The sequence below is a fragment of the Ciona robusta genome, chromosome 7 (assembly GCF_009617815.1).
Source record: "Ciona robusta chromosome 7, ASM961781v2".
Classification (NCBI taxonomy): Eukaryota; Metazoa; Chordata; class Ascidiacea; order Phlebobranchia; family Cionidae; genus Ciona; species Ciona robusta.
This window is the reverse complement of record NC_143241.1, coordinates 8,932,956-8,957,374: the sequence shown is the minus strand read 5'-3', so window position 1 is coordinate 8,957,374 and position 24,419 is coordinate 8,932,956. Positions and strand designations below refer to the sequence as shown.

The window sequence follows — 24,419 nt, the reverse complement described above, 5'->3', positions numbered from 1 at the left end:
TTCCTATACAAGCGCTAAAGTGTAAGCATTAACCTACCAAAAACTAAACTGGAATAGTTAGTGTAGTTTTTAAAATAAACAGCTAAAACCTCCTAAAATCACTGTGCGCCTATCTTTTACAATGGAGACCAAGCGAAATGGGAACGGAGTTGGCGGTCGCGTGAATAGAAAAAAGAATATATCACGGTTTTGGGAAGTTGCGCGTTATATTCTTTTTTTATTTCTGTGCTGCCATCACATTGATACAATTGCAAACATAGACATCTAATGTAATATTTGCTTCGGGGGACTTTTGGTTGCAAAACCCATTTACCCAAATAATATTTTTTTGGATTAAAACAAAGCAGTCACATTAGTTGATTTTGATTTATTGCACGAAAAACATTTCGATATATAACATTTCTATGATAAATTTTGTCGCTCCACCATGCCCTCCAACGGATAAACCTTAAAAACAAAATTTATTATAATCACAGGCGTGACGTCATATAATAATGACGTCATTACCACACGTGTCGATGACGTCACCAAACCACAGCAACAGGTCCTGGGTTTCAAGTGAGTCACGTGACTTACTTGAAATGCAAGCCTGGGCGGTGATTGGTCAAAATTAAACGATGAATAGCGCCACCACGGGAGCATTGCCATCGTTGTCCGCCATCCGCATGGGGGCGGTACAGACGAGTGCAATTGTTCTCGTGTATGACGACATAATACAGCACGAGATGCAGGCGCCGTGCACAACCAATGACGGAACGCCAGAGTGTTTCAGAATCGAAACCATCTGAGGGACCGCCTTGTTGTATCGGCGAATAATGAGAATCATGACGTAACACTGTGACGATGAAAGCGTCGATCGTGGTTAATACAAAGAAACAAACTATTCAATATAGAATAGCTTACATCTTCATATAATCCACGATAAACAGTAATTTGCTTAATATCCAACAAGCTACATCTAAACACGCCCTTCCACCAACAACAACTATCGCTTATGAGCGGACAATCTCTACATCTGTGACGTCACATAGAAAAGCGAGAAAACAAAATGGCGTCACGTGACATCCTTTGACTTTCTACGAAGTTTCGGCGCTCGAACCTCGTCGAAACGTAGCGAACGCGAAATTTAACAGAAACCGAACCGCGCAAAAAGACGTCACTGCTTCACCCGCTATTGGATGGTCTACTGTCACGTCACAGTACCCTCTGTTGCAATATAAAGCAACGACTAAGCCGCGAAGCAGACAGAGGAAGGCTGGGGGGTGGCGGGCTTCCTGCGCGGGAAATGTGGTTGGTACAAGCGCTCTGATTGGTTGAAAGCTTAATCAGGCATTGAGGGTTTTAAGCCGATATCAATCGTTATTATGACGTTATACTGATATTTACGGTAGCATTGTGACGTGATAATGTTGGTGGCAACGTGTTTAGAATTTTAGAATTTCATTGAAATCTTATTTCCTTCAATACAAATGAGCAGTGTTGCGCAATACCAGTGATGCCCAAAATATTTACACCCAAACATATTAATCACTTAACAAAAGTTACTATCCACAAATAAAATTTAATTTATTATAAATTCAAAAACAATCAAAACACAAACACAATATAAATAATGGGGGTAAACCCCCCAAACCAATACCACCAACCTGTTTAAACTTGAATAAAAATCCGCTTCAAATCTGAAACAAAGTTTCTAAAAGTTTGTAACGAGAAGTTTCTAAAACAATGAACTTACTGAAGCTTAGCGCTCTGCCAGTTCTTTCCTAAGCTTGGCAATAAAGGAAGGAAGTCTCAAACTACGCTTGTCGTCATATGGTTAGAACCTCATAAACACGCTCTGCAGATTTATAACATTTCTATAGGGACTAAATTATGACTTTGCAATATTATTAATTATGACTCATCCTATTGTGTGTGATGTCATCAATAACAAAACAACCAACCATTAAAAAGTCACAATGAAAATGGAAGTATTATAACAATATTAAAAGTACTCTCATACACTTCATGTTACTGTGTTACCATGTATGTAACTTTGTGGTGATTGTTTTTTACAATTTATAAAACCCATTAGTGACCACTGGGTTGGAGAACATGTCATTTAGTGTCTTGCCCAAGGACACATACACCCACAATGGTAGCAGCGTTGGGCCTTGAACCCATTATCTCTGGACTAAAGGCACTCAACTGTGCCAGATGCTTAATTATGATGTCATAATTGAATGTATAAATAACAATTAATATGAACAAAAATTTAAAGTTACCAATAAAGTATATACGTACCCCCGCTACATAGCAGCATACATGATATCACGTACCATTATTTATAAGCCGCCACACCGTCGCCATTATTTCAGCACCAAACATGATATTGTAAACATGGGGAACTCCCTGATCTAAGAATTAACATAAGATTTCTATAAGGTATAATTAATTGCATTGTAAAAAACAATGTTTTAAATAAATTTAAAGACAAAACACATCATTACGTCATCAAATATTGTGTCATGAAGTGTGACGTCACGAAACACAGAACTCGCTAATTAATGCTCGTGACGTAACAGCCGTCATTATCCATTATGAATAAAGAACGCGATTATCGATTTTCCGACAAACGGGCTTTGCAACGTCACAGTGGTGGTTTGTTTTCCATTGTAAGATTCGATTGAAGGAAGCTGTTTTGTTCAAACGAATATTAAAACATGGCTACGTCATGGGATGACGTATCTATGACGTCACGGTGTATGAACGAGAACAAGTGAGATAAGTTAGAAAAGATTTGAAAGAAAATTAAAATATTGCTTTCCAGGTTTGGAGTGAAAAGCTATTTACAATATTTCTATGACGATTGTGACGTTGGTGTCACGTGTAAAGTGAGGGGGGTGCACAGGTGGATCCGTGTTACGTCATATTGAATATTATTTAACAATACCTACGTCACAGATACGACAATATGGTCACGTGGTGTATTTGCGTCATTGGGATTATCTCAGCTCTGATTGGTGGAACGCTTGTTGTCGTCACAATCGTCAAACCGGAAGCATTTGATGTGCGTAATATGACGTCACATTACTATGACGTCACACTTACCCACTTTTTATACAGAGAGGGGACTTCCCAACCCCACGTCACTTCCTCGGTGTTCCGCATGAGCGATTCTTCTTGGTTGGGGGGATTTTATTTTCCTGTGGGCTCACTATCGCCACCGTGTGTCTGGTGGTCATAAGTTTGTTTCGAATTGAGAAAAGGAAACAAAAACTCGAATCCGACAACTTTCAGGTTTGGAGTTTTATCATTATTATGATGTCATAACAATTCTATTATGATGATCCTAATTGCAGAAAACGCTAACAATGGGAATGATAATCCCAGAACGGGAATTCCCCTTGTTTGAGACTGACTCCGAAATATCGCCAGTTCAACCCTTTAACCCCCAACACGACCCCTTGACCCCCAACTCAACTCCTTGACCCAGAAACGACCCTTTGACCCCCGACCAACCCTTCACCCTCGAATCAACCCCCTTAACCTCCGCCACGACCACACAGCTTATAGATGTTAACTTTATTTCTTCCCAAGTTTAAATGCCACCCGGGAATTCAAAATGAACATCTTTTCCGGTCAACTTCTTGTAAACAGCGGAAAACGTATCAATCTGTAAGAATATTAATCGTAAATATAATTATCATATTAAACATCAGAATAAACCAACCTTGTGCTCAACATTAGTTTGTTGTGACTTATCAAGATGGACGTGTATCGCACGGGAGGCGTCGAGCTTTATTCGGATTCGTTTTCCAACAATCTCGGAAGGGAAAACTAAATCTTCCAAAATATTCTCGTGGACGGTGGTCAGTGTTCGGCTATAATGAACAACATAGATATCAGCTACTATGAACATAGATATCAGCTACTATGAACATAGATATCAGCTACTATGAACATAGATATCAGCTACTACGAACATAGATATCAGCTACTATGAACATAGATATCAGCTACTATGAACATAGATATCAGCTACTATAAACATAGATATCAGCTACTATAAACATAGATATCAGCTACTATGAACATAGATATCAGCTACTATGAACATAGATATCAGCTACTATGAACATAGATATCAGCTACTATGAACATAGATATCAGCTACTACGAACATAGATAAAAATCTGGACAGACGAAACATTAGACGACTGAGTGTCATGCCAACACATTTTTTTGAAACTTGGTTAACATGTTTGCTCTAACTTCCCAGTTTTGAGCCAAAAAGGTTTTTACCCTGTTGATGATGACATCATTATGACATCACTATACCTTACCTCCTGGGTCGTCGTTGCTTGCTTTTACTCTTAGTTTTACGAGTCGGCTTCGGCAAAATTCTTCTCTAGAAAAACAAACCAAGTTACAAAAACATCGAAATTAAAGCCCAAACTTTTTCATTCGGAGCATTAACTATTAGCATATGCGTTAAATTAATGTCCTGGTTAGGGATGCAAATTACAGAATAATTAGGTATTCTAGGATATTTTAGACTACTTTCTTTCGGGTCTGGAATTTTGAACCTTGTTTATTTATAGGAAAAAGTAATTTTTCCCACATAAATCCGTTCATTGACTCTTTATGAGTAGCCTTGTTGGATTATGAGCTGTAAAATAATCAAAAATTCTACTATTCGGTAATTTCTGCGTCCTGATGATCAGTTTCTGGATTTTTCACATTTGGCGTTTTCGCACCAGACGTTATGTATAACACCAGAGATAGAGTCTTTTTCTGCACAAACAGAGAGCTCCAATCTCCTCAGAACGATGGTGCGAAAACGCCTTATTCGTAGCTCTGTATGGAACAAAAACGGCTAACCCGAAACGTATAGCAACCTTTAAAAAGACATGGTAAACATTTTTTTCAAAAGCCCCACAAAGACAAGAATTATTTTATGGTAATCCTTTAGCGGGTGGCCACCTAAAATTTAGATTTCAAAATGTTCTATAGCCCTCCTAGTCACCGTAATTCGTTTGATTTGCGTAAGGTTAACGATTTATGACGTCACAATAGTGGTATATTACATACGTTACAAGACGGTATAGCCTTGTTTTCCCCACTGTTTTAACGTAGTATCCAACCTTGGTTTAATTCATAACGGCTGGTGTGGAAAATACGGTGACGCAGCACGATTTTGCGCACTTTCAAAAATAATTTTCAACACAAACGCCCGAGTTTTTTTTTTTTTAATTATACAGTGGGTATCAGTGAGACCTAAGGAACATTTTGAAAGCAAAATTTCAGGTGGCCACCAGCTAAAGGATTACCTTATTTTATTAGACTTCAAGAGATAACATAAAGACGTCATTAAACAGAATACTCAATCCCATAATTAGGTTCAAATACAAAGGAAATAAAATCTCAAGGAACTCAGGAGACAAAATGTTAAAAACAATGGATCGCTTCTGAGTTTTTTTGTTCGAATAAACTTTGGATAAAACTGCATTGTTGTAAGTTTGCATTTGGCACGAATTGTTTAATGATAAGCAAAACAAAACATTAAGTTACCTGCGCAATAAAAATCACATGTTTGCCGCTAAACTTCTTCTCTAGCTCCCTCACCAGGCGAACCTGGATCTTCTGGAATTGCCGAAGTTGTGGAACCGGAACGAAGATGACAGCGGCTTTCCTTCCACCACCAACGTCTACCTCCTGTGGATAATAAGGGATGAAACAACTTTTAACATTTATGTTTGATAACTTTTATATTCTTACCATTGCAAAGAGTAAAAACCAGTTAAAACAAACAAGTTTGTGCGTTACATCTGACAGACAAATAACCTACCTTAGCCGCTGTTATATAAAGTTCACGTAAGTGAGACTTTAGGTCGCTGTTACTTTCCAACTCCAAAATCGCTTGAGAAATCGAAGATTCAAAGTCGTCGGGTCTTTCATTCCCAGATTTCATGATTTTCGCTCCTGCGCTGAACATCGTGAGGCCTGCAACGAAATAACTCGTAATAATCTCAATTCTGGATAACTAAGTCATTAAACATTTTATATTGACTGATATTAACCTTTATAATCTTCTACAGCGCTAGATTTTCGTTGATATTTACATAAATATTGAAAACAAACCTGGATGTTGAAACCAGACGTGAAAAGGAAGGACAGTCACGTGATCACCGCAAACATATTTCAAGCGGTTAAACATAGATATCATGAAACTTATGTTATTTTAATTTAAATTAAATAAATTATTAAATTTCGTTGTTGGTTTGAATAAAATACCACGTTTGCATTATTTAGGATGTTTTTGCAAAAATTTAAACAAATAAAACATAGCATTTCTATGAATCTGTATTCTGCAACGTTCGGGATTCCCCAGATATTCTAGAATTTGTGACGTGGATTACATTGTGACATCACAGAAGTTAAAATGTCTTACTCGATTCGTGAACGACAAATTGGAGCTCTTAGATCTGTTTTAAACTTAGGAGCGCAAGTTACAAAGAATATTGAACCAGAATGGAAGGTTTTGATTTACGATAACGCTGGCCAAGATATTATTACCCCGCTGTTCTCGGTGGCCGATCTTCGTAATTATGGAGTTACGTTGTACACCTCGCTTCACGGGCAACGAGATGCTGTGCCCGATGTTTCAGCTGTTTATTTTGTTTTACCAACCGAAAATAACATCAAGCGAATATGCGAAGACATGAACAATGGACTTTACGATTCGTATTATTTCAACTTTATTTCAGCGATCTCACGTAAGAAACTGGAAGATCTCGCAAGTGCAGCCATACATGCCGATGTCGCGTCAAATGTTATGAAGATATTTGACCAATATGTTAACTTTACGACACTTGAACATGATCTGTTCGAATTGAATTCTGCATCTGATCTATCTTATTATAATTTCAACAAATCGAATTTGAAAGATCACGAGATGGATGAAATAATCAACGCGATTGTTGATGGGTTATATTGTGTGTTTGTTACCATGGGTACGATCCCCATCATCCGATGTCCAACGGGTAATGCTGCTGAAATGGTTGCCACAAAGTTAGACAAGAAGTTACGTGATAATTTGAAAGACGCACGGAATAGTTTCTTTAGCCTTACAAATACAATGGTTGAACCTGGACAACAAATAACGAACTTTCAACGACCTTTGCTACTTATAGCTGATCGAAATATTGACCTCGCGACCCCTCTACATCATACATGGACGTACCAAGCTTTGGTACACGACGTACTTGACATGAAGCTAAACAAAGTGATTGTTACGGAGACAGTGGATGACAATGCTATGGCTCGTCCAATGAAAACGCAGAGTTTTAATCTTGGTTCCACGGATAAATTCTGGCATCAACACAGGGGAAACCCCTTCCCACAAGTGGCTGAGGCTGTGCAAGAAGAAATTGAGGAATATAAGTCGCACGAAGGTATAATGTTGTTTCTATGTCGCACGAAGGTATAATGTTGTTTCTATGTTGCACGAAGGTATAATGTTGTTTCTATGTTGCACGAAGGTATAATGTTGTTTCTATGTCACACAAAGGTATAATGTTGTTTCTATGTCACACAAAGGTATAATGTTGTTTCTATGTTGCACGATGGTATAATGTTGTTTCTATGTTGCACAAAGGTATAATGTTGTTTCTATGCCGCACCAGGTGAGGTACAACGCTTGAAGGCCGTCATGGGATTGGCCGAATCAGATCAAGCCGTTGATATTTCTGACAACACGGCCAAACTAACATCGGCCATGAGTTCGTTGCCTCAGCTTTTGGAGAAGAAAAGATTAATCGATATTCATACAACGATCGCTACTGCTGTGCTGGGGAGTATTAAAGTGGGTTTATATTATTTCTATGGTTCATTGCTAAGTTACATTCATTCTATGTTTTCAGGAACGGAAATTGGACGAATATTTTGAAACTGAGGAAAAGTTGATGAGCAAAACAACAGGAGAAAAACCATTGATTGAATTTCTTAGAGATTCAAAAGGGGGATCCCCTGAAGATAAAATGAGATTGTTTCTAATTTATTATATTTGCCAATCACAAGTAATATCATAGAAATATCATACATTGTATGAATTAATATATTATTTCTACCCAGGTAAATGATTTAGATGAATTGATCCGGGCATTGGAAGATTCCGGTTGCGACATCGATGCGTTAAAATACGTGAAACGATGGAAACAATACACTATGGTCGGCGACGTAGGGGTCAGGGGGGGTGGAACCAAAACTATCGGGATGTTTTCGCATCTTATGAGTACAGGGTCGCAGTTTGTAATGGAGGGCGTGAAAAACTTAGTTTTGAAGAAACATAAACTTCCTCTCACCAAGATACTTGACAACCTGATGGAACTAAAGTCCAACCAAGAAATTGATTCTTATCGTTACTTTGACCCTAAACTTGCCCGAGCGCTCGACACAAGCATGGGGCGCGCTAAAGCTCCTTATACAGATGCTGTAGTGTTTGTGGTTGGAGGTGGCAACTATATCGAGTATCACAACATCATGGAGTATTCGCGCAACAAACCTGGAAGGAGGGTTGCTTATGGTTGTAGCCAACTACTCAACGCAAACCAATTCCTTCAACAATTATGCCAACTTGGAAAGGAAATTCAATAATTTATATTGTGTGTAAATAATAATGATTGTTGTAAATAAATAAAGATATTATGATGTCATAAACTGTTCATGCATCAAATAAAGTTGTGAGATTAATTTGATTTCTATGTTTTCACTTGTTGCGTTTACATTCACCACAGATGATGATGTCACAATGATGACGTTGTTACATCGAGTTTCGAGTAAGTTACCAACAACCACTTGGTGGCCATAGTTAGAAAGAGCCAACCGACATTTTGAGATCAAAATATTTTCGTCGGTTTCGAGTTTAAATGAAACAACGAACGCATTGAATGCCCATTGTTGTGCCACGTGCCCTAACATCTTTGGTGTTCGTTCCAATGTTAGCGCCAAACTTTCACTGGATTGTATCTTATGTAGGGGGAGTTTATCATCGGGGACATAGAAATCTGATACTGCAGCAGCAAGGTACACTGCTGCCCTCTTGTGGAGGGGTTGCAACGCTAAACATACGAGTCGTAACTTTCGTAAATATTCCTGCAATGTCATAAACTTCAACGCAAGAAGTGATGACTCGTGCTTTTTATATTCTTCGATAAGTTTCGTGAAATTGTGGTCGTCGATTGTTGTTCTGTGAATGACATCATAATAAATATTATGACTTCATAATCAATATAACCCACCTTCCATTTTTACCAACAATTAAATTCTTCAAAAACTTTTCTTGGTTATTTTTCATTTGTGTAAGGTACGGAAAACAACTCCCATCTCGATAAAGGAAAATAACTTTGTACCCTCGTGTAAGAAACTGTTCGACCGACAAAGCACCTCGCCGCCCTGTGCTAAAATTTTCCAAATAACGAACCGCGTGTTTTTCCAACGGAACACAAGTTCCACCGGAGGTCACTAGAGCGACTTTTTGATCCGGGATTTTCACCGAATCAGCAACGAACGCTTCGATAGAATCGATAAATTCTTTTTCCATCCCTGCTGGTAATTAACATTGTGACATCACAACAACAATATAACATCACCACCTCTAACAATAAGCATTGTTTCATAACAACCATAAAACAACTTACATAACACCCTACAGTTTGTTAAAGTTACTTTTATTCTGCTGGGTCTACTGTAGCCAGCTATTTTTAGTTAGACACTACCAAAGAACATCAAGGCCGCCATCTTGTTTTCCCACTTAACCATCGTTGAACACAAGTGTAAATCCACACATTTGCTATTTTTGGGCAATGTTCGGGTTATTTATGTTACTTTGATGCATCATAATTCATAAATGTTTCCCGTATCCTATATTACAACTACTGAAACAAAAAAAAGAAGCCTATGCTGATACATTTCACTGCTCAAGTGAGAAACAAGATGGCGTCCGGTGTTTTTAAACAAAAGTTCTCCTAACTTGTTGCACATTACTTTGGTCACTACTATAGTGCATTTTGCAGGTCTTAAAGTCGTCAATTTGTAACAAAACTAAATTTAAATGTTAACGATATTTGTTTTAATAACAACTTTTTATTTTATATTTTATAAATTAAAACAATTCATTCTTACCTTACGTCACAATTCTAGAATTTGCTGGTCAAGTGACGTCACATTCCAGTATTTCCGTCTTTTTTACGTAACAAACATCGTTTAGTTGTTGGAACCAAAGTTAGTGATGTCATAAAATAGTGTTGCCACAAAGTTTTTAATTCATTGAATTTAATACGAAATCAAAACATTGGGGAGCGCAAGCTTGCGCCCGAATAATCAAAGAATCAAAAAAATTAAAAATAAAACAATTTTCTTGTTTATTTTGAAATGGAACTGTAAAAAGAACCTGAATACTTAGGTTTGTGATGTCACAGAATGATTTGTTTTACAATAAAAAGTAAAAGTACAAACTACAGTGAAATATGATTTCTATGTTGTTATGGAATGCTGTTCCAAAGTCATGTGACCAAATTGACCAATCACGGCGTAGATACTGTTTCAAGGGTCGTCGGGCGAAACAATCTAGGAAATGTTGATTAAATTAATTTATTTCTTCTGACATGCCCAAGGAAACCACAATGGTAGCAGCATCGAGCCTTGAACCCGAAACCACTGGGCCAAGATGTAAGTTCCACACTTATGACACAACATATATTATTTTACCTCGGAGCAGATTTAACGGTTTTATCGCGAGTTTCCGGGTTTTTAATTCCACAGTACGTGCGCGCCCCCATGTGGCTGAATTGGAAAGCAGCCGAGTTAAGTTGACGAGGTGGTAGCCCATGGCAACGAGCGAGAATGAGTGATTGTTCCAAACAACAGGCCATTGTTGACCTTATAATAGAACAATTAATATCTATTGTTACATCACAAATATCCATTGTTACCTATGAACCCCATTGTTACACATTATGACATGACAACCGCCCAATCTATTGCAAAACTCTGCGACCAGCGTGAGCACTCCAGCGCCACTAGTGGCAAGATGTGGTTTCCCGTGACGAGGCTTGACGTTGGATTCCAGTAAAGTCATGATCTCATCCAACGCGTTTAAGGGACGCGACAACTGGAATGTATAGTGATGTCATATATATGTTAATTATGACATCACATGGTATATTATGACATCACATACCCGATCCACCAAGACGGCACGGGCTTCAGTATCTCGGGGCAACTTGGAACGGTCAAGGTGGAACGCTCGGAACCTTTTGTAGTAGTTATACATCTTTCCCAAAGCTTTCTCATTAATAGAATTATTAAACTCCTGCATTGTAACCCCTTGTTCGTATAACTGGTTGCCTAGATCTTCTAGACCTGTGGGGTAATTGAACCATGATAAACCTTGTATGTTATAATATATATACACCATGCAACATACATTACACCATGTAACATACATTACACCACGCAACATACATTACACCATGCAACATACATTACACCATGTAACATACATTACACCATGTAACATACATTACACCATGTAACATACATTACACCATGTAACATACATTACACCATGCAACATACATTACACCACGTAACATACATTACACCATGCTACATACATTACACCATGCAACATACATTACACCATGCAACATACATTACAACATGCAACATACATTACACCATGTAACATACATTACACCATGCAACATACATTACACCATGTAACATACATTACACCATGCAACATACATTACACCACGCAACATACATTACACCATGCAACATACATTACACCATGCAACATACATTACACCACGCAGCATACATTACACCATGTAACATACATTACACCATGCAACATACATTACACCATGTAACATACATTACACCATGCAACATACATTACACCATGCAACATACATTACACCACGCAGCATACATTACACCATGTAACATACATTACACCATGCAACATACATTACACCATGTAACATACATTACACCACGCAGCATACATTACACCATGCAACATACATTACACCACGCAACATACATTACACCATGCAACATACATTACACCACGCAACATACATTACACCATGTAACATACATTACACCATGTAACATACATTACACCATGCAACATACATTACACCACGCAACATACATTACACCATGCAACATACATTACACCATGCAACATACATTACACCATGCAACATACATTACACCACGCAGCATACATTACACCATGCAACATACATTACACCATGTAACATACATTACACCATGTAACATACATTACACCATGTAACATACATTACAACATGCAACATACATTACACCATGCAACATACATTACACCATGCAACACACATTACACCATGCAACATACATTACACCATGCAACATACATTACACCATGTAACATACATTACACCACGCAACATACATTACACCATGCAACATACATTACACCATGCAACATACATTACACCATGTAACATACATTACACCATGTAACATACATTACACCATGCAACATACATTACACCATACAACATACATTACACCATGCAACATACATTACACCATGCAACATACATTACACCATGCAACATACATTACACCATGCAACATACATTACACCATGCAACATACATTACACCATGTAACATACATTACACCATGTAACATACATTACACCATGTAACATACATTACAACATGCAACATACATTACACCATGCAACATACATTACACCATGCAACACACATTACACCATGCAACATACATTACACCATGCAACATACATTACACCATGTAACATACATTACACCACGCAACATACATTACACCATGCAACATACATTACACCATGCAACATACATTACACCATGTAACATACATTACACCATGTAACATACATTACACCATGCAACATACATTACACCATACAACATACATTACACCATGCAACATACATTACACCATGCAACATACATTACACCATGCAACATACATTACACCATGCAACATACATTACACCATGTAACATACATTACACCATGCAACATACATTACACCATGTAACATACATTACACCATGTAACATACATTACAACATGCAACATACATTACACCATGCAACATACATTACACCATGTAACATACATTACACCACGCAGCATACATTACACCATGCAACACACATTACACCATGCAACATACATTACACCACGCAACATACATTACACCATGCAACATACATTACACCATGCAACATACATTACACCATGTAACATACATTACACCATGTAACATACATTACACCATGTAACATACATTACACCACGCAACATACATTACACCATGCAACATACATTACACCATGCAACATACATTACACCATGCAACATACATTACACCATGTAACATACATTACACCATGTAACATACATTACACCATGTAACATACATTACACCATGTAACATACATTACACCATGTAACATACATTACACCACGCAGCATACATTACACCATGCAACATACATTACACCATGCAACATACATTAAACCATGCAACATACATTACACCATGCAACATACATTACACCATGCAACATACATTACACCATGCAACATACATTACACCATGTAACATACATTACACCATGTAACATACATTACACCATGTAACATACATTACACCATGTAACATACATTACACCATGTAACATACATTACACCACGCAGCATACATTACACCATGCAACATACATTACACCATGCAACATACATTACACCATGCAACATACATTACACCATGCAACATACATTACACCATGCAACATACATTACACCATGCAACATACATTACACCATGCAACATACATTACACCATGCTACATTATACTAACCGTGATTAAAGAGCATTGGAAGTAGTTTGACCCCCCCACCCGCTTGTAATCGAGGAGGTAGTTTAATAAACACATGCTTATCCAGATGAAAATAAACTTTAAGTGCGCAACGATTTCCTTCCATTGAAAACCCAACTCCGTTTACTGAGGATATAATGTGGTTATGATGTCATAATTATAGAATTTTTTTTCTGCAGTTACAGTAACGAAGATTAAACAAATTTGATATTAAATAAAACATAATTATTATGTATAAATAAATGTTGATTATGATGTCATAAATAAAAGTTATGATGTCATACTTACCGTCAATATGACACGCATCACTGAGCATTTGATTAACATTGGACGGGCATTCTTCCAACATAAAGTAAAAATAAATCAAAAGTAAAAGATTAAGCGAAAAGAAACCAAATTATTGCTGAATCATAATAAAATATTGCTGAATCATTATAAAATTATTGCTGCATCATGATAATTGATGTTGAGCCATGATAATTAATGCTGTGTCATGAATATTGATGCTGACTCACCATTTGGTTCCACTTCACCGGTTATCGCACAGAAATGAAACGAAACTCTTTCCAGATCATTGATTCCGATACAACTATCTTCCAACATTGCGTTCTCATCGGGCTGTTAATAAAGAAACATGATTTTCATTAAATTTAACGTAAACTATCATTTTACTTCCGTTCCCAGTATAATACAGTGGGAGCCTTATGTTTGAAAATTAATTTGTATTCCAGCACTTGAGCGTTATGTTTGTATGACATACCATGTTGGGGTTGAGCATGGATTGGAAGATGACAGCCGCTCCGATCGACATCGATTGCTCGAGCCATTTCTTGCTCGCTTCTTCCGGTCGTACCCCGTATGTCTGAGGGTGGGTGATGTTTAATAGAAATAATATAACCAACATCAAAAACATACTTTCATGTTGTTGAACGTTCCTGCAATCGCACAACGAAGCTGTGCCGAAAAGGCCGAGATTGAAGCCACGAGAGCTTGGCTGAACACTTTGTCGCGACGGGATACGAGCTTCGGATCTGTGATGAAAGATTAATATTCGATGTTTAAAGTGTCTTGCGCAAGAACATCCAATAGTAGCAGCAACGAGCCTCCAACCCAAAACCTCTGAGCTACACGCAGGCGTAATATGAACAATAAACATTACTACGTACCTTCGTTTAACAAAACAGCGAGCACGAGTTGCGTCCGGACTTCGTTAACGTGACGATCAACCGATTCAATTAAAGTGTTTATGACGTCAGCGAATTGGTCGGTTCCCTCGCAAACCGACAGCGCCATCTTTATCGAATCATCGCTCGTGCTGAAAATATATATTTACATACAAAACTAACCCCAGCAAATCGCAAGCATACCTCGCTGTTAAAGCTTCGATGATTTTGTCATATTTCTTATCGGGCGTCGTTTCTTGAGTGTTTTCAAAGACAGTTTGAACAGTTTCGCTTCGAACAAGTTCGTTTAAACTGTGGATCTGAATAATCAACATTACATCGTGTCCGCTTACAAGTTACCGCGTAACTTTGTGGTTGTTTCATCAATATCTTACTTTACTGAGGAAATGTTCCATCGTTCCTTGCAGTTTATCCACAGCATCGCTTGATAAAGCGAGATCGATAAAGTTCAAACTTTCCACGCCCTCGGAGGAGCATGTGCTTGCCGTTCCACTGATCAACGATACTCGATCGCGACCTGGCAAGTTCAGGTTGATCAAATAACCAAAAGAAACCCCCAAACCCCTAACCCCTAACCCCCAAACCCCTAAACCCCAACTAAAGGTTTCACTTTTAGAAGTTTAGCAGTTTGTCGCTGATATCTGTGTTCACAAACCCCAACCCCACCCACCTGAGAAAGTAACCCTCGAAGTCGGTCGCTTCGATTGCGATCTCATCTTGACGGGAGATATTTGTGTTCCACTAGGTGGGGGGCTGCGTAATAAATATAGAAATAACATAAAAAATAGAAACAACAAACATAGAAATAACATAAACATAGAAACAACAAACATAGAAACAACAAGCATAGAAACAACATTAAGATAGAAACACAATTAACATAAAAATAACATTAACATAGAAACAATATTAACTTACGACAAAGACGGCATAGAGGTCGAGATTTTTAACTTTCGTTGTTCGTCACCACTAGGTGATGCTAGAACATCGCTTGAGTTTGAAATAACGATGGAAGTTCGATTTCGTTCGATCTTGTCAGAGGCTGTGGTAGATATAATATGATGCCTACGTTTGTATAAGATATCTATACCACTTACATCTGCCGTCTGTTGCGTCCGGTTGAAAATTAAAAATCAATTGTTTGTCGTTCATTACCATTGACCCCCTGTTGCTGTGGATGCCTGGGTGAATTTATACGTTATATATAAAGTTGAATATGTATATGTTTACATGACCAACCAACCTGAATCACATTCAGAGTCGTTACCCTGACTCCCCTCTTCAATCGATTTACGTGCTCCCGTACGCCCTCCAGTGTCAGGGTCACCTGTGGATTCAAAGTTCAAAGTTCAAAGGTCAAAATTCAAAGTTGACACTCACCATTATTCGTCAAAGAATCGTTTGAGTCGTTTTTCACATTGGTTGGAGTTTCGAGTGATTTCTATGGTGGATCGGTCGGTTTAATTAAATTAACAAAAACAAACAAACCCTTACGTTATCCCTGGAAGGTGACGCGTTAGTTTGGAATATTGTGGGCGGGGTGATAGGGGTCCTTGGGGATTCCCCCCACTCGTTACTTATCTGGTAACTATAATTCATTGGGGCAGCTTGGTACGAGTTGCGTTTCCCGTCATTCCCCGGCTCCGAGTTTAATATGCTGCATAGATATCATATATAAGATGATAGATATCATATATAAGATAATAGATATCATATATAAGATGATAGATATCATATATAAGATGATAGATATCATATGTAAGAAAATAGATATCATATATGAGAAAATAGATATCATATATGAGAAAATAAATATCATATATAAGAAAATAGATATCATATATAGGAAAATAGATATCATATATAAAAAAATAAATATCATATATGAGAACATAGATATCATATATAAAAAAATAAATATCATATATGAGAACATAGATATCATATATGAGATAATAGATATCATATATAAGAAAATAGATATCATATATAAGAAAATAGATATCATATATTAGAAAATAGATATCATATATAAGAAAATAGATATCATATTCCTTACTCTATAATTTTATTTTGTCCTTGTTTTAATTCATGCAATGCTTGATCCAAAGCCACCATTAGTTGACGTATTGTGTCCATCAATTCACTATTCCCCTCCACCCCCCTCAACACTGCGAGTAACCCGTGTCCCTCCTTGCCCCGAGTACGGAACGAAGGGGCAGCGAGGCACGTGAGGGTATGAACGGTGTGGACCATGTTTTCTGTGGAATGGTAAAGATATATTGACACTGAATGGGTATACAGCACAAGAAAAAATAATAAAAACATGAAAAGAAGGAAATTAGCAACAAAACAACAGTTGAAGCAAGTAAAAAAGTGGAATGAAAACGTGGCTGCCAAACCTAACATACAGTGAGTTGCATTTAATAAAAACTCACCAAGCTCATTCTCTTTATCGGCTTTAACCTCGCCCCCCATGCCTCGGATCTTGTATTTCTCCGATGTGTGGCTCACCTGCGCCACATAGTGGTCAATATCAATCTTTCTTTTTATAAGATTTCTACCTGCATAGCATTAACGTGGCAGTTGGTTGGGCAAAAATCCTTGGCCGTAAAACTTGGTGGGCGATCACGCGATTCCTTGTATGACGGCCACATGTATGACGATAAGTGACGCTTATACTGTGATGTAATAATTACTTCTTGATCATTGTGCGACAAGTTACTTTGCCATGTATTTAAAGTTTAATTTAATAATAAACATAAACACAACTTTATTATTTCTCAAGCTTTTCATTCACATAGACATCATATACTTAACATAGACATCATATACTTAACATAGACAACATATACTTAACATAGACATCATATACTTAACATAAACATCATATACTTAACATAGACATCATATACTTAATATAGACATCATATTTTAAACATAAACATCATATACTTAACATAAACATCATATACTTAACATAGACATCATATACCAACCCTTTTATAATTCTCAAGCCTCTCCTGTATAACTTCATAACGAAGCGCTCGTCTTCGTTTGAAAACCTCAGTCTTCGTTTCAACGACGTACGGTGAAAGTTTCTCGAGCGCTTGTACGTCGCTTAACACTCGTTCGTCCTCAGCGATCAATACCTCCAATAACTATTATAATGGAATAATCAACATTGTGATGTAACAACCATATTATGACATCACAAACCTGGGAAGATAGATCGAATATCGACGGAGTTTCGGAAAACTTTTCCTTCACGAAAGTTCGAACGCCGTTAACGTTATCGAAACTGAACGTGCACAAGCGCTCCAAGTGGCGGTTCGCAACCATTAGCTGGATAGCAAACATGAGATGATAAATATGTTGAATTTATAAATAATAAACATTTCACCTGAAGACAGAATGTATTATCCTTGGTTGCCACGCCCTCGCCACTCCCACCTTCATCAGTATTCCTGGAAAACAAGCAGGTTTATTGTTGTTATCCCAATACCCCAACCCCACCCAACCCCTTTCACCCACCCAACCCCAACCTACCCAACCCCTTTCACCCACCCAACCCCTTTCACCCACCCAACCCCAACCCCTCCCAACCCCTTTCACCCTCCCAACCCCCCCAACCCTCCCAACCCCTAACCCCTAACCCCTTTCACCCTCCCAACCCCTTTCACCCTCCCAACCCCACCCAACCCCTTTCACCCTCCCAACCCCCCCCAACCCCTTTCACCCCCCCAACCCCACCCAACCCCTTTCACCCTCCCAACCCGACTTACTTTTTATCTTTACCCCCGATCCCTGTGTGGTTGATCCCGATCAACATTGCGAGGTTTCGTCGTTTAAAACTTCGAGACTTCTTTATCCCGCCACCAGAGGGAACATTGAGCGAGTTCGTGCTTCCCTGCTATGACATCACAATAAAAAATATTGACATCATAATAAAAGTTTATGGCATCATTTCTTACTTTTCCTTCGTCCGAAGAAACGGAAATTTTATCAGAATCTTCGTCACTAGGTGGCGGCAGTTTGCAACCTTCGCGGATCGTCATAGCAACGTCGTCGTGTGGTTCATGCATCACATTCTTTCCATTAACCTGGGGGGTTGGGGTTCAAGACTCGATGCCACCATTATCACCCACAAAGTTACCTTAATAATAGCATGCCCTTTCACCAACCCACAGTTCATAGCCATCCCTCCCTTATTAACAGCGTGCACCACACATGGGTTCGAACCTCGGATCTGGAACCCCATCCCTTCCTTTGTTACTGGGATGCCAACCATCCTGTAATACAAGGTTGTATTGTAAGGGGTTGCTGGAGTGGCATGCCACCCCAACTTTAACCACACCACCCTCGTCACCCCAACTTTAACCACACCACCCTCGCCACCCCAACTTTAACCACACCACCCTCGCCACCCCAACTTTAACCACACCACCCTCGCCACCCCAACTTTAACCACACCACCCTCGCCACCCCAACTTTAACCACACCACCCTCGCCACCCCAACTTTAACCACACCACCCTCGTCACCCCAACTTTAACCACACCACCCTCGTCACCCCAACTTTAACCACACCACCCTCGTCACCCCAACTTTAACCACACCACCCTCGCCACCCCAACTTTAACCACACCACCCTCGTCACCCCAACTTTAACCACACCACCCTCGTCACCCCAACTTTAACCACGCCACCCTCGTCACCCCAACTTTAACCACGCCACCCTCGTCACCCCAACTTTAACCACACCACCCTCGTCACCCCAACTTTAACCACACCACCCTCGTCACCCCAACTTTAACCACACCACCCTCGTACTTACACATCATCCTCAGCTTTCACCGTCACGTAAATCAATTTATGTTTTTCAAGATTCCGTTGCAGAACAGCGTCAAATTGTTCTTGTGACATCACAGAAGTCATGAGGTCATTGTTAACGACCAGAATAATCTGACCAGGTTGGAAACCTTGGGCTTGAGCTTGGGATCCTCGTATGATTGCTGTGATGACAACCGAACATTGGGGTTCAATGTATTTGGCCTCGAAACCGAGCGGTTCCGCATCGCCTGTGTTCATCTGGGGGAAATCCATGATTAATAATTTTACATAATACAATATATTCCAAAGGGAACCCACCAACAACAACGTTTTTGTTTTATAACTTTCCAAAAACTTAAACTCGTGTTTGTTTGAGGACTTTTTCACCAAATCTCGAAGTTTGCTCGTTTCTGTCAAGTCATCATCGGGAAAGAATTTAAATAATGTTGAGTCATCGCTAAAATCGAGTCGATCGAGTGCTGTGGAAGTGGTTATGACATCATAAAGGATCATTGTAAAAACATGGAGAACCAAAGAAATGGTGGTCCATTCATACATATGTATATTACAAACAAAGCCATTGGCATATATTAATACATAAGCACTTTACGTGGGATCCACCCATATACAATAAAGTAAGTTATAACCCCCAACTCACCATGATGTAGAATCCCATTCTCACACAAACTTTGTCCAAGATTACAAGTTTCCTCGCGACTTTGGCAATCCCCTTGGTCCAACAACCAATCGATTAATTTGCGTGCCTCAATTACTTGTTTATAACTTCGGAAGTTGCGATCTTTATCCCTTTATAGAAATAATATAAATATCATATAAACAACATAGAAATCATATAATCGTACCTGACAATAGGTTGAAACATGGCATGCACCCTGCAGTAAATTCGCAACCCTTTCGCAACCAAGTCCTGACTTTCTCCGCGAGGTTTAAACGTTCCGTCGTCGTATCGAAACCGAAACAAAATCGCTTCATTACGAAAATGGTGACGGTCTTGCACTGTGGGTTAAAGTGTTGTGAATATAATGGATGTGATTCATTGCTGCATGATTAACACAAACCGTGATGAATAATCCCGCAATCCAACAGCGCTTGACCCAACATCACCGCTTCATCGGCGCTCATTGCTTCTTTGTTGTCGACTAACCATTGGACCAACTCACTGGAACATAGATATGTCATATATTACATAGAAATAACAAACAACAAACATACTTTCCAAGCAGAGACTTTGGGTGAGTCCGCATCTTAGATTTACGATCTTTAATCAACCCCTGATGGGTTAGTTTGTAATAAATTCTACGCCCACGTCCGTGTATTACGTCTATGCTGTCACGCTGGTCCATGCTCACTTTGCCTGTGATGTCATAGTAACATCAAAGTGATGTCATAAGGGTTGTAAAACAAAACAACCAAGAGGAGGAAATTGGCAACAACTTATATCAAGTAGTAGTTAACTCCTAACTAAACAAACTAATACAAACTTTTCCGTTTCTCCCGTTCGAGCACAAATTCATTCAGCCACGCTTCTTTTTCTTCTTTATCTTTTGCCAACAACACAAACCATTTGTTCTTTGCTGCGTTCAATACTTTCCACCCGTTGTTCACCGTGTAGCCACCGCAGTGGAAGTCGGCTGGAGGGAATATAAGTTGTTTATTTACGTAACTTTGTGGGTAATTGTTTTTATGTATGGCTGATAATTTAGACAACCCATTAGTGACCACTGGGTTGCAATTGTCGTTAAGGGTCTTGCCCAAGGACACACACGCCCACAATGGTGGCAGCGTCGAGACTTAAACCCATCACCCCTGATCTAGAGACAAGCAGCATAACAACCACACCAACAACCACTCACAAGTTCCATCATCCAAGTTTTCAATCTCCATCAACTCCGTTGAAATCCTTCCTTTAAAAATCCACTTCCGTTGGTCCATCGAGGATTTCTTGCGTTTTAATTTCTTTGTTCGTTGCAAAGTTCCGGTCTTGCTCGTATCCAATCTATAAGAGTTAATCATTGCATATACTTTAGTGGGATAACTATACATTATACACACCTTGGAAGAGCATTTATCTTTTTAGCGTAAACCAGCAAATGATCAAATAAGAAGAATTGACGTTCTTGAATATTTCCGGCCGAAATTTTGATGAGAGACCCTTGTTTGATTAACCTCGTGCAAGTGTCCGTTAAGTTTGCTCCCTGTATGATATCACAACCACCATTATGACATTACAATCACAAATATGACATCACAACCACCATTATGACATCACCCACCTCCCAACTAGCAATAGTTGATTGAAGATCTTCAAGTTTTTCGAGTTGTTCAAGTTGTCGTTTTGTTTCGTTTACATTCGAACAAACCTCCTTCATTAAATTCAAGGCTTGTTCAACGTGTGGGTAATCCGGGTGGTCGGGAGGCGTCTTCTTGAACAACTCCTGTGATGATGGATGCGTTATATATCATACATACAATATCTCCCCCACCCCACTTACCCGCAACAACAAGGGGTATTTACAGATCCTCTGGATTGGGGTAAGCAAAAATCCTTCCATAGAAACATCATTAACATAGTTGCCTAGCAACAAACAACCCTGCAAGTTCAACAATTAGATATATTATGACGTCATAACAACCACTCACGAGAATGAATCCTTGGAATTCTGGATTTTCTGTCAATTCGTTCAACTTCTTTTGCGCCCTCTCGTGGTTGGAACAATATGGAGCGTAAACCTCGAAGCTGCTTTTCTGTGAACAATCAAAACGATTGTGACGTAACAATGACAATTGTGACGTAAATCACAAAAACGCGCTAATTTTCTGGCTCGGGGAATTCCCCAAAGCAAAACCAAACAATAGACATCATATAAACATGATTGTAAACAAACATCGCGCGACTTCATTGTTTTCTTATTACGACGTAATAATTAGTATTATAATAACGTTACATATTTAAGGAATGCGGCTCCAATCTTCTTATCATACGTCACTTCCGGGTTTAACGCTTCTTCCATTGTCGTAAGTAATTCTCGATGAAACTAAACAATATCATTGTTATACCATTATGACGTCATAATTAATAACAATAACATACTTTATACAAATCTTCAACATTCGACAACAACAATAACACCGATCCTTGTGGAATTAGTTTATCGTTTTCGTCGTCTTCGCGATTCTGTAGGCGTTCCATGAATACCTACGTCATAATAACCATTGTATACGTCATAATCAACAATTATATGAAATATGATTAGTTTCAATACAACCCCCCCCCCCTCCTTATACATGGTTGGCGTTCCCAACGTTCAAACCAAACGTTTCAATATTTAGTTTATTTTAACATCGACTGAAAATAGATTTAGTTTTTAAACCGAAAGCGTAAAAATGATGGCATTCATATCAACACAGGTTGTGTTCTATATTTATAAGTGCGGGTTTAATTAAAACTACATAAACATTACGAACCGAACACAAGAATTTGAGAGTTTCCACATAATCTTGCTCAGTTTTTAATATTTCTTTTAAAACATAAGATCGCATTCGTTTCGTTTTTTCCATTTGTTCGGCCATTTTGCTAACTTCCTGCAAATTATAATTAAGAAACAAAGATTCTCCCACTCCTCCCTCCAGGAGGATAAAAGAGAAACAACCCGGGAGTGAAAACGAACGCTGCTATGTTACGTCACATCCGGAGTGTATTATGATGTCATAATGCATCGAAGCTGCAGCGTATATCACGTGATTATGTTTATTACGTAACAAACCAACTTTATATAAATATGAGTAAATAATGTTTCTTGTTACGTCATAAACAAGATTGTAACATCCAATGTTCGCAAACAAATGAACATGAATTACTAGATAAAGTATCCTCTATGATGTCACATTGGGGATATAATGTTACGTCATAATCGAGCTTTGTCGGCGAATCAAAGACTTAATCACGTGGTTTGGGAGTTTGTGACGAAACAATGAATTTGTTGAAATCTCGAATTTTCCTTCGGGAGTTGATTGTTACGACATATGGCTATGATAATGCCCTCTGTGACGTCACATTGCTTATTCTCTCAGGAAATATCCAGACATTACGTCACGATCGTGGTACAATACCATAACACTAACTAATGTGACGTCATAATAACAGAACAACGAATGAACAGGCAACTTTATGACATCACAATCTAACTAAACTAACATACGATTGTTACGCTAAACTATCGATGTGACGTCACACTACCGATAATTACATTACACACGCCCGCTTCCCCCCTCAATTAACGAACTTCTTCGTTCTTAAACATAATCATCCTTCTGTTACGTCATAATCCAATCTTTATTCGCTCACAAGCTCAAACTGAGATCCTTCTCGCGTTGAGGGAAGTCGCGGTAAAGGAAATCATC

At 38.6% G+C, this 24,419-nt stretch overlaps 5 protein-coding genes across 11 annotated transcripts; 2 read left to right on the top strand and 3 right to left on the bottom strand.

Moving 5' to 3' along the window:
* Nucleotides 1-2,590: 2,590 nt before the first annotated feature.
* LOC149734565 (uncharacterized) lies at nucleotides 2,591-3,723 on the top strand. Its single transcript, XM_089880581.1, has 5 exons — nucleotides 2,591-2,758; nucleotides 2,810-2,890; nucleotides 2,944-3,049; nucleotides 3,106-3,279; nucleotides 3,342-3,723. Exons 1-5 carry the CDS (start codon nucleotides 2,703-2,705, stop codon nucleotides 3,468-3,470), a joined length of 546 nt encoding a protein of 181 aa, XP_089736707.1. The 5' UTR covers nucleotides 2,591-2,702; the 3' UTR covers nucleotides 3,471-3,723.
* LOC149734563 (small ribosomal subunit protein eS7-like) lies at nucleotides 3,550-10,208 on the bottom strand. Of its 3 annotated transcripts, none has more exons than XM_089880573.1 (6): nucleotides 10,165-10,208; nucleotides 5,831-5,985; nucleotides 5,554-5,697; nucleotides 4,326-4,390; nucleotides 3,713-3,863; nucleotides 3,550-3,655 (listed from the first exon to the last, which is right to left on the bottom strand). In XM_089880573.1, exons 2-6 carry the CDS (start codon nucleotides 5,975-5,977, stop codon nucleotides 3,581-3,583), a joined length of 582 nt encoding a protein of 193 aa, XP_089736699.1. In that variant the 5' UTR covers nucleotides 5,978-5,985; nucleotides 10,165-10,208; the 3' UTR covers nucleotides 3,550-3,580. The 3 variants fall into 3 exon arrangements, with proteins under 3 accessions (XP_089736699.1, XP_089736697.1, XP_089736698.1); XM_089880571.1 differs by lacking the exon at nucleotides 10,165-10,208 and adding an exon at nucleotides 6,124-6,283; XM_089880572.1 differs by lacking the exon at nucleotides 10,165-10,208 and adding an exon at nucleotides 6,063-6,189.
* LOC149734564 (sec1 family domain-containing protein 1-like) lies at nucleotides 6,345-8,738 on the top strand. Its single transcript, XM_089880533.1, has 4 exons — nucleotides 6,345-7,436; nucleotides 7,668-7,846; nucleotides 7,905-8,060; nucleotides 8,116-8,738. Exons 1-4 carry the CDS (start codon nucleotides 6,425-6,427, stop codon nucleotides 8,635-8,637), a joined length of 1,869 nt encoding a protein of 622 aa, XP_089736659.1. The 5' UTR covers nucleotides 6,345-6,424; the 3' UTR covers nucleotides 8,638-8,738.
* Nucleotides 8,618-10,303, bottom strand: LOC149734562 (phosphopantothenate--cysteine ligase-like). 2 transcript variants are annotated; one of them, XM_089880567.1, is made up of 3 exons: nucleotides 10,165-10,303; nucleotides 9,282-9,585; nucleotides 8,618-9,229 (listed from the first exon to the last, which is right to left on the bottom strand). In XM_089880567.1, the coding sequence occupies exons 2-3, from the start codon at nucleotides 9,581-9,583 to the stop codon at nucleotides 8,686-8,688; spliced, it is 846 nt and encodes a 281-aa protein (XP_089736693.1). In that variant the 5' UTR covers nucleotides 9,584-9,585; nucleotides 10,165-10,303; the 3' UTR covers nucleotides 8,618-8,685. The 2 variants fall into 2 exon arrangements, with proteins under 2 accessions (XP_089736693.1, XP_089736694.1); XM_089880568.1 differs by having other exon boundaries at nucleotides 9,282-9,588; nucleotides 10,165-10,285.
* LOC149734561 (phosphatidylinositol 3,4,5-trisphosphate-dependent Rac exchanger 2 protein-like) lies at nucleotides 10,282-24,349 on the bottom strand. Of its 4 annotated transcripts, none has more exons than XM_089880518.1 (42): nucleotides 23,484-24,349; nucleotides 23,110-23,214; nucleotides 22,964-23,053; nucleotides 22,659-22,763; nucleotides 22,511-22,609; nucleotides 22,292-22,453; nucleotides 22,071-22,213; nucleotides 21,872-22,014; nucleotides 21,500-21,649; nucleotides 21,231-21,372; nucleotides 21,077-21,177; nucleotides 20,861-21,014; nucleotides 20,656-20,804; nucleotides 20,316-20,476; nucleotides 20,002-20,255; nucleotides 19,322-19,457; nucleotides 19,140-19,268; nucleotides 18,951-19,078; nucleotides 18,569-18,632; nucleotides 18,385-18,510; nucleotides 18,165-18,326; nucleotides 17,730-17,846; nucleotides 17,604-17,679; nucleotides 17,225-17,426; nucleotides 16,660-16,822; nucleotides 16,546-16,606; nucleotides 16,409-16,492; nucleotides 16,263-16,346; nucleotides 16,084-16,207; nucleotides 15,836-15,918; nucleotides 15,540-15,682; nucleotides 15,349-15,464; nucleotides 15,148-15,296; nucleotides 14,897-15,012; nucleotides 14,742-14,843; nucleotides 14,497-14,599; nucleotides 14,270-14,320; nucleotides 13,964-14,107; nucleotides 11,222-11,403; nucleotides 10,974-11,152; nucleotides 10,750-10,920; nucleotides 10,282-10,608 (listed from the first exon to the last, which is right to left on the bottom strand). In XM_089880518.1, the coding sequence occupies exons 1-42, from the start codon at nucleotides 23,586-23,588 to the stop codon at nucleotides 10,566-10,568; spliced, it is 5,301 nt and encodes a 1,766-aa protein (XP_089736644.1). In that variant the 5' UTR covers nucleotides 23,589-24,349; the 3' UTR covers nucleotides 10,282-10,565. The 4 variants fall into 4 exon arrangements, with proteins under 4 accessions (XP_089736644.1, XP_089736645.1, XP_089736646.1 ...); XM_089880519.1 differs by having other exon boundaries at nucleotides 18,951-19,075; XM_089880520.1 differs by lacking the exon at nucleotides 14,270-14,320.
* Between the last annotated feature and the right edge of the window lie 70 nt (nucleotides 24,350-24,419).